At 38.3% G+C, this 10,236-nt stretch overlaps 1 protein-coding gene across 1 annotated transcript in view; it reads right to left on the bottom strand.

Moving 5' to 3' along the window:
* LOC119422498 (myosin-10) overlaps nt 1-10,236 on the bottom strand; it is a 102,646-nt gene that overhangs the window by 42,699 nt on the left and 49,711 nt on the right. The window contains exons 4-9 of the mRNA XM_037689874.1: nt 7,044-7,071; nt 5,690-5,792; nt 5,364-5,393; nt 5,153-5,167; nt 4,575-4,592; nt 594-686 (exon numbers count right to left, since the gene is read on the bottom strand). Of these exons, the coding sequence (XP_037545802.1) occupies nt 594-686; nt 4,575-4,592; nt 5,153-5,167; nt 5,364-5,393; nt 5,690-5,792; nt 7,044-7,071 (287 nt within the window). The remainder of the gene's footprint in view (nt 1-593; nt 687-4,574; nt 4,593-5,152; nt 5,168-5,363; nt 5,394-5,689; nt 5,793-7,043; nt 7,072-10,236) is intronic.

Raw genomic sequence — 10,236 nt, 5'->3', positions numbered from 1 at the left:
GATGGAGACACGTCTTTCACATGCTAGTTTAGTGCTACTTTAAGTGGAGTGCTATGGCTGCTTCTTAGCTACGTAGCTTCTTATGTAGTGAACATGTATTGCGCCGCACACTGCTAAATTAGAGCTACGTAAGGGCCGGCAATTGTCAATGTGGGGTGAGGTTGTGGGTGACAGACATTGTGGTAGGCAGAATGCTCAGTTCTGCTGACAGGGTGGGGCACCCTCCTTGGATAACGGTAGGGGAAACACTGACTGTAAATGTATCATCATGGGAACAAGCCTCTGATACATAAAGTGTGTTAAGGATGCTGGGGATTGTATTGAGAACATGAAAATAAGAAACAAACGCCTGTTTAGTAAGTCCTGAAAGCCTTGCAGCATCATGACTGCCTTCTACATTTGCTGCAGTCCATTCACATTTTAACATGGCATATATAGAGAATAGCAGGGTCACCATCCAGAGTGTAGGGGTAGAAATGACAACAGACTGATTTGATTGTTTTCAGGAACAAACACAGGCCGTTAAATCAGATTCTAATGTTAAGATGATGAGCTGCACATAAATCTAAAAGCTTTCAACTTGATCTACTCACAAAACGAGACGAGTTGTCATTTTTCACAGTCTTTGCGTTCCCAAAGGACTCAAGAATGGGGTTGGCTTGTAAAAGCTGGCGTTCCAATTCACCCTTTAATACAAGCACACAAGATACGCACAAGTAGTGTTGTAAGGATGGTTAGGTTAACAAGGAAAAAAAAACAACTGGAATAAAACATGCAAATGCAGCAGATGTCAATAGTAGCAAATATGTTTGTGCAGCCAATTTCACAGACTTTATTCCCGTGTAGTGAAGTCAGCAATGACAGAAATTTGCAAATAGCTGACAAAAAAAGGACTGAAAAAAAATGCAGCCTTTAAAAATACAAAAAAGAACAATGTTTGAAAATAGTGAACTGGCTAAAAGTTTTATTTGTAATTAAAAAAACAGAAATTAGTGCAACATACTGTTTTCCTTTTTGGTAAATTATGTATTTAATTTTTTTCCAGTTTTCCGATGTGTTAATAAGCCAACTTGTTGTTAAAGGTAACCCAGAGTATAGTTACATTCTTAACAGTAAGGAAGTGCATATTTAAACTAATTCAAAGCAAATAAACAAAAAACTATTGTGCAAAAGGGTGTAAGCAAAATCAAAAAGACAATTTGTCTTCAGCAAAATAATGTGTGTTCAACAAATTGTAAAAAAAAAAAAAAAAAGACATCCACTGTATTAAATACTTTTGTTAGAGGATTACTCTGCATACAAAGTATTTAAAGCAGCTGGATAAATAATAGATCTATGAAGATATATTGACAGGTGTTTCCATTTTGTTTTCAACTAAACCTAATTGTGAGCTCTGTCATGATGAGAGAATTCAAAATTATTGAAAGGAAAACACTTTTTAGTCTGCTCGCTTATTTCACTTCTTGTGGTGAAGAAAGCTGTTCTCCCATTACGACAGAAGCAGCTTTACATGCCAAAGGTTTGAGTAAGACATTTTCCACAAAACGGATCTGAGGAATCAGCAATTTATTCAGGATGTGAGACGCTTAAAGCAGCATTTGGCTAATGAGCGAGACGAGCTGCATTATGTAGAATTTTGAGTAGCTGGAATGAAGCAGCGCTCCATCTGAGCTGCTCGACAGATGATTCAGACCTGAGGCATTTGTTTTAATATTAAAAGATTAGTGATGCAAGTTCATTGTAAATTCTCTTACTAATAAGTTCTACTTATCTGTTTGGTGTCCCTCTTTACCATGAAGAAAATGCTAGTTATCTCCATTTTTTCTTCTTCTTTCAGCTGCTCTCTTTTTCAGGGGTCGCCACAGAGAACTAACTAGCACAAAGACTTGACAATTGTTTTTACGCTAGATGTCCTTCCTGACACAACCACAAACCACCGAGCTACCGCAGCCCTCTGTGTGGAGCAGAGCTGATATCTAGGGCACCCGGGGGAGCAGATGGTGGGGGTTAAGGGCCTTGCTCAAGGGCCCAGAGTGGGACAAATGACGGTGGGGACAGGTGTGGGTGTTTTTCTTTTCCCACCCACATTTTGATGTTGTCGGTCCGGGGAGTTGAACTGGCAGCCTTCCAATCACAGGTCCACCTTCTCTAACCTCTGCACCACCACTCCTTCTCCATTAAAATGTGTATTTTCTTACTAAACTGTTGCATGTTGGTCTCTTTTCAAAGGCGTGACTGTTTGAAGAGTTGCTGCAAGGACTTGGGATCAGATTTAGTGAAGTCAAACGGATACGCCACAGCTGTCTCAGTAAATCCAGCCCAGTTGTGTTTGTGTTTGCACGGCTCAACATCTGCTTTGGAGGCCGTAGCCAAATATTCCAAGTTGGCTGTTTTTTTTTTTTTTTTCTGGGGGAGGGGGTTGCAAAGCATAAAAAATAAGAACACTGAGCAAGAACCAGAGCACATGGAAAACTCATCTGGCCCAGACTCTTGGGCAAACAGACTGAAGAAAAGTCTGTAAATACTTCCAAGTTAAACGATTAAGATGAGGCGGCAAGAAAATCAGATCCAATCAATGCATGATAAAAACCTACAGCCATTTTCTGTACTGAAAAGTCCACAAGATGCTACAAAATTTATTAACTAAATTAGGCAGCACATTTATTTTTAGTGACAAGACAAGCTACTTCATAATATTAGCAGTTTTCAGCAAATGGTTACGTTACCACTGGATTTATTTCCATTAACTTTGTTGGTAAAACTACCAAAAAGCTATTTTACTAATTGTCTAGTGGATGTGCCACCTGTTTGTAAGTATTTTTCACATTTAAACATGATAGGAGCGTTTTATCTCTGACAAAACAATTTTTGAGATTTGAGAAACATTAAGTGAGGAGTTTTTGTCACTTGAAATGCTTTCTACTCAAATAATCTAAATCATCCCTTCCTCTTAAAGTCAAAAGGGTGTATAAATAAACGTTGGAAAATCAGTTTTTCATCAAATGAAACTCAGATCACACAATTTTATTTTATCTATGATCAATTTGGCTTAACCACTGAAAAAACATTCATATAATTAATATTAGAACCCAACCGATATATCGGTAGGGGACGATATTTTAGGCTGATATAGGATTTTGTGGACCTATCAGTATTGGTGATAATTGTCCCATTATTTGCCAATATAAACACTTCTAATTTTCACCCCTAAAATGCTGGAAACAAGCCATAATTGTACAATGTATTCAGCAGAGGGCGTGCAAAGACTACTTTCTATTCATGGCCGTTCACTTAAGTTTCACTTTCATCACAGCCGAAGCAGCGAGCAATACTGTGTAGTGTATTTTGCTGAACAGAGTAAGTTTATTTAACTGATCTGTAAAATAAATCAACAATAATAAATTATCTTCAATCCTCCAACTTGTTTGTCATTAGCTACATGCCTCTCAAGTTAGCAAGCTAACGTTTAGATAACCTAGCATAGGTTATTGCCTTGTAAAACTTTATCTAGAACAATAAATCTAACGTAGAGGTAAAATAGATCAGAGTTAGTAACGTTCTCTTTGTCGTCCTCAATGAAATGTATCGTTTGTCTGAAATCTTTACTTCTTAACAAAGAAAAAGAAACTCTGATGTGGTCGGTACTAACTAGACCTTCACCATACATGGCTGTCTGTTTAAACAATGAACAGTGAAGGCATTTCTTTGTTTAAGTTATATTTTTGTAACATACTTGAGAACTTTAAGGTGAATAGTGGAGGATAGACATTGTGAACGCACATTAGGAAAACTGTTTTTATGTCCAGTGCACCACTTATAAACCTACTGAGGGTTTAGGTATAACGTGAATCTGATTTGTTTAGTTTCATGGTTGCTAACAGTCACGCTAAATAAACAAGTACCACTCCACTTGTTGTTTACTTAGATTCTTGGGGGTGGACAAAGCTAAAAAAATATTCTGCCATTATATCGGTTACCAGCGCTCTCCTTCTGCTCCCAATATGGTAATCACCAAATTTCCATATCAGTCGAGCTCTAATTAATATTCTACATGATTACTACATCGTGATCAGCACAGAAAATTAATCACAACTGTAAAATAATACTTTCCCAAAAGGAGAAAAAAAAACTAGCAATGTGTTAAAAGAGCATGACATAAGACTACAAGATAAAACTTAGAACACCAAGAAAAAAAATATTATGCATGCAGAAGTAAAACCAGCTGTGATAATCTTTTTAAAAAATCCCAAAAGATACTTTACTTAGATATTTAGTCTTTAATAGTTGTCATACTTCACCTCATATATTTTGAGATGTAAAATGCAAATGTTAGGAAGAAAAAAGGCCTTTAATTAAATCAGAGGGGAAATAAATATAGATCATGCAAGGCAAACGTTCCAGCCACAGCAGGTGAATAAAGGTCACAGGGAGAGAAAGCTCCCACTCTCAAACTTAAGAAACGTGGAAGAGTGGACAGTGAGGCAGTTTATCTGTCAGGAGGCACCAAAGTGAGCAAAGCACTTTGTGTATCTGCTAAGTGAGCTGGGATGGTTAAAAAACTACAAACTACTCACATAAAGCAGGGCTCCACTCTGTAGGACATGAGGAAATTCAGTTGTTAAATAAATAATGTACAAAGATAATGAACTGCATTTACGTTACGGATACCAACAGGAAATGTTTGAAATAACTGAGTCACGTGAATGCATCTATATGGTGTATTTCTAAATTAAGAAACAGACATCTTAGTTTGATGATCATTTAGTGTCTGAGGCTCAAAGCATAGAAAACCAAATCCAAGAAAACCTACCGGTAACTACAACACTCTGGATGTATTTGTTCATCACATACTTGTTTGTGTTTGATTGTGAACCATGTTTTTTTTTACAACAGTCCAAAATTGATTTATAATATAATAATACCAGGTATGTATGTAGCTGTAATTAACACTTTGACAACAGCAGTAAAAACACTGAAGCAACACAAGATGACAGACAAAGCTGACCATGTGGCTACCAAAACAAAAACATAATCCACATGCAATGTTGTTTCATTACAGACAAAACTGAAGCAAATATACATAAAGCATAGCTGAGGGAAAACAAACTACAGTAACTAAAACACAAATGTAATCATGCCACTTTTAACATACAACTGCATTTTGTGCCTGACAGACAGTAGTTTCTAATGAAGTTTTAGATTTAACTACAATTTTAAGTAAAAGTGCAATCAGTGACACCATTTGATGATGTCATCCATAGGAAAGAGATGCTTCAGTTTTAGAGAAAATCATTTAATTTGAAAGGAAGATGTTAGTGTAGCATGCATATAAACGTGGTGCGTAAGAAAACACAGTAACTTGCCTGTAGCTTCACTGGTTTGGGTGATTCGGGCTGTTTGTTACAGATAAACAAATGTAAATTGTTAGATTGGACATATAATTACGCATCACACCTACTCTCAATAACAAATCTTTCCTTTTACAGTTTGTAAAGAAAAGCAGTCTAAAAATTCCCATTTTAGCCAAACAACTCACAGTGATAACAGTGTTGCTCCTGCACTACACTCACACACTGCATTTATATCCAGAGGTTTACACTAACCTTTATCATGCAGCTCAGTCAGTAAAGTAGGAATAATACAACTAAAGCTATCTGATGCTAAATGTGATGTTTACTTGAATACTCACAGGAATGTTGTGGTCTCTTCTTCCTTTGTGAGAGGACGCAACATGCGCCAGGTACTGGATGACCTTTTTAGTGTTTTCTGTCTTACCAGCTCCTGACTCGCCTCTGCAAGACAAAAAAAAAAAAAAGACAGCTGACACAAAAACAGACACCCCAGGAAGCAGCCAGACACATGAACAGCTTAGCCATCAGAGGACCATAAACGACCACATGAGTAAATCATTGCAGGTTTGCACATTTCCAGGTGCTCAGCACTGAGCTCATGGTAAATTAGTTTGACTGAACGTGATTCAACTGTCCTCCCTTTTACTGCACAGGCTAAAATGTGATCAACACTTACTGGTGCACATATTACAGCCCAGTTTCTTAGCATTTTATTTTCCATATGTTGGAACAAGTTTGCAGCTGTGGTTCCTGGCTTGCTGCTATCTCATACAGTCACTATGGCATTGTAAAACAGGAGAGAAAACATTTCCATGGCCTTAAGTCTTGCAAAAACTTGGTGACAGCAGTTGAGATTTAGAGAATGTCTGAGGTTTTACAGAGAGTGCAAATTTGCACACATGAAATATGCGTTAGATATTGTTTTGCTTTTTGACTGGGCTAGTGTGACGTGGCTGAGAATAGATATGGGAGTTAATATGTGATTTAAATCTTTTTAGCTGCTGTGAACAGAGAATAATCAAAGACTATATAGTTAAGCTCCCACACAGCCTTACAACGCGTGATCAGGTTTCTGTGTGGACTGCATCAAGTTAAGCTAAATGTTACCTGGACCACCTTCCTGCGCAGCGTCAGTAAAATTAGAAATTTGTTGTCCCAAAATAATGCAGAAAATCAGGTTCATGAATTTACCACTTCTAAGCTGCACAATTGCATTTATTTTATAATTATTACTATGTATGTATTGTCTAATCAACATACCTGTCCCAAACATCTGCATGGAGGCATCACAGTATGAACAAATGTTCTGTTAGTGTCAGTTTACAAACTGACATAAAAACTTTATTGTTCCTGCTGCCTAACAAAATGACACGTCTTTTTGTGTCTACATTCCTGTCATCTGTGGAGACATATTGCTTGAATAACACCAGAGCACTGTCTCACAGAAATGTCAGACATTTCTCAGACATATTTGAAGTGGTGACAATCCAATCACTGTCACTCACTTAAAAAGAGCTGTCAAGACTCCCAGGGGACTGGTCTACATGTATGAGTTCACATTCATGAACTTGAGTCAAAGGTAATAAATTTATCAGTGTCCCATTCAAAGTAATTCACATTGAACACATAAACAATGAACTGTTATGACAGTGCATGAGTTTAAATTTAATTTTAAAAAGATGGTTTACTCACGTGCAGAGAATGGATTGGTCCTCTCGATCTGTGGGAAGCAAGAAGGAGAAAAAAGGGTTAACTATGCTATTAACAATACATTTATAAATTTAAATATGGTCCCAATTAAAAAAAAAATTAAAAGATAACCTTTATTTGAACATTAAAAACATAAATATCAAAGCATTGTTGTTTTGGCTAATTCATTCTCAATCTAAAAAGCGTTGATAACAAGACACAGATAGCATAAAGTTTAGTTTATCTATCAGGAAGCATTGTGTCAAGTTTGAACACTACATTAAAGCAGGTCTGGAAGTATTTTTTTTACTTCTGATGACTAGTGAACAGAGTAATATACATTACACACAGTTAAAAGAAGTGCACCACATGTCTATGTTACACAAGTCAGATAGTTCATGTCATATAAACATGATACAGAAGACACATTTTTTTGTTCTGTCTAAAAATATTGTTTAGTGCTGAGATTGATTTGTGAAAACATAGCAACAATATTTTTTCTAGTTTAGATTATCTGATGAACTCAGTGTGACAAAAGTGACACTGTTAAGGAAAAACTAAGCGCAAGAATATATAAAGAAAACAGTATTTTATCATGTCATCAGTGTCTCTGCAGGGATGGTGCATGCAGATCAGTTACGTTGTTAGCGAACTTACACAACCTAATAAAACATGTCTGAATCACAGCAAGTTTGTTAAACCTCCTTCAGAACAAAGCTACTCCTACTACTTAAATTATTTATTTCCTGCCAAAACACTGTCCTGCTCTAGGATGCAACAATGGCATTGTCACATCAGTAGTTTTAGGTCATAAATGGTAAATGGACTGTATTTATATAGCACTTTTCTATCTTATCAAGATACTCAAAGCTCTTTACAACACAATCTGTGCCCTCATCTACCCATTCATACAGCACTCTAAAGAATAATCAGTGCTTTATCACATTCATACACCGATGGGACACATATCAGAGACAATGAGGGGTTCAGTGTCTTGCGCAGGGACATTTCAGCATGTGACTGTTGGTAGAATCGACCCACCATCTCTGCCACTGAAGAACGACGGCTCTAACCACTCAGCCACAGCTGCCCCTATATATCATAACCTAGGCATTAGGCCAATGTGGCAAGTCCTACTTCAAATTTTCAATGACTAAGTTGCTCATTGTCATGGATATGCTGCTACCACACTCGCCAAAGCTTCATCCAGGATTTCACTACACTGCCAACAAAATGTTAAACCACCATGAACTTGCTATAGAAAGTTTTTCCACATGTAAAATTATTGCAGACCTATCACACTCTATTGCACTTGACTAAAAGCCCACTGAATTCGGAAGACCTTGCCAAAACACTGCAAGGAAGACCATTCTTCAGTGAAGGAGAGAAAATACAAGGCTAGCAAGTATTAACATTAATAGTTATTGGGGGGGGGGGGGGGTAAGTGAACTCTAACAGCAAATTCACATATGCTGTCCTGAATTTAAACTTTAATTAAAATGTACAAAAAGTAAAATAATCTAGAAGCGTATTACAAAATAAAATTCTTCCTTCTTCTTTAGGCTTTTCCCTCTTCATGGTCTCCACAGCGAGTCATCCTCCTCCATCTCTGTCCTCTGCATCCTCTGTCCTCACTCCAACTACCTCCATATCTTCATCAAGGTTCGTGTTCAATAATCCAGGTAAAAAGCCAACAAAGTTAAGTCAGGTCCTGTGGACGGTTTCTTTTTGTTGAAACATTTTGTCTTTCATCCAAATGACCACTGACCCGAGCTTTGGACCTGCGCAAGAGATATACTGGCTTGTGCTCCCTGGTGGCTGGTTTATTATAAAATGAAATTAAACTTGAAATTTTCCTTAAATACCAGTAGTGAAAAGAAAATGTACCAATATGCAGCAGTGTTTCCCCTACCATTATACAGGTGGGGTGCCCCACCCCGTCAACAGAACTGAGCACCCCACCTACCAAACTGAACTTGCCCCTCCCACCCCCACCCAGCACTGACATATCAAGGTAGCGGCGTAAACTACAGGCTCTCTTGTCAAAATGCCCACGGCAGCACTCACAATGCCTCTTCCCTCATGGAACGCCGCCCGCCCCCGCTCAAAAACTGTTAGTACAAGCTGCGATCAGACATGTCTCTGTCCCCCCCATCAGCAAAAATCATAAATGAGATGAGCACCCCGTCATGACAAGCTAACTAGGGGAAACACTGTGCAGAGTCTCTTTCTTTTTAAACAGAAATTTAAAACTTGTTAAGGTAGACTTTTTGACCTTTTAGGACTGACCAGTTAAGGGTTATCAATTGTTTAACTTAAAGTCTTCATGTTGCTAAGGTAGTAACTTCTGACTGGTGACTGGAAAAACATCTAAAAACAAACAAACAAAACAGAATACACTAGAGGAATCTTTGACATTTGTGAGTGGAGTAAATCATGTGAGTATTTTTCTAGTGAAGACAAGGACACATTTGTAATTTACTGTAACGTTTTCATGTGATTTAGAGGATGCATGACACCAGTTATAAAAAGTCTTTAAAAAACACTTCTAGACTGGAAGCCAGAGGTCAACCTTGTAAATAATCTGGCAGTGGGGAAATGATTACATTTCACAAGGTCTAGTAAGTAAGTTTCTTTCAGCTGCTCCCTTCTTCAGGGGTCACTACAGCGAGCAAACTTGCATGAAAGATTTGGCTATTTGTTTTACGTCAGATGCTGCAACCTGGGCTCGAGCATCCATCCATCCATCCATCCATCCATCCATCCATCCATCCATCCATTATCTTTACCCACTTATTCCATTTTGGGTCACGGGGGTCACTGGTGCCCATGTCCAGCAATCACTGTGCGAGGGGCGGGGTACACCCTGGACAGGTCGCAAGTCCATCACAGGGCCACATAGAAACATACGAGACAAACAACCATTCGCTCTCTCACTCACACCTAGGGACAATTTAGAGTTACCAATCAATGTAACATGCATGCTTTTGGTCTGTGGGAGGAAACCGGAGTACCCGGAGAAAACCCACGCATGCACGAAGAGAACATGCAAACTCCACCCAGAAAGGCCCCTGGACCAGGGTTTGAACCAAGGACCTGCTTGCTGAGAGGCAGCAGCTCTACCAGTTGTGCCACCGTGCTGCCCCTGGGTTGGTTAATCAGCCTTTAATTGTTCTGGGCTGTGGCTTTTTCAGCC

The sequence above is a fragment of the Nematolebias whitei genome, chromosome 16 (genome assembly GCF_014905685.2).
Source record: "Nematolebias whitei isolate Nwh7 chromosome 16, NemWhi1, whole genome shotgun sequence".
NCBI lineage: Eukaryota > Metazoa > Chordata > Actinopteri > Cyprinodontiformes > Rivulidae > Nematolebias > Nematolebias whitei.
The sequence above is the reverse complement of the archived record's forward strand: the minus strand, read 5'-3'. Positions and strand labels throughout refer to the sequence as shown.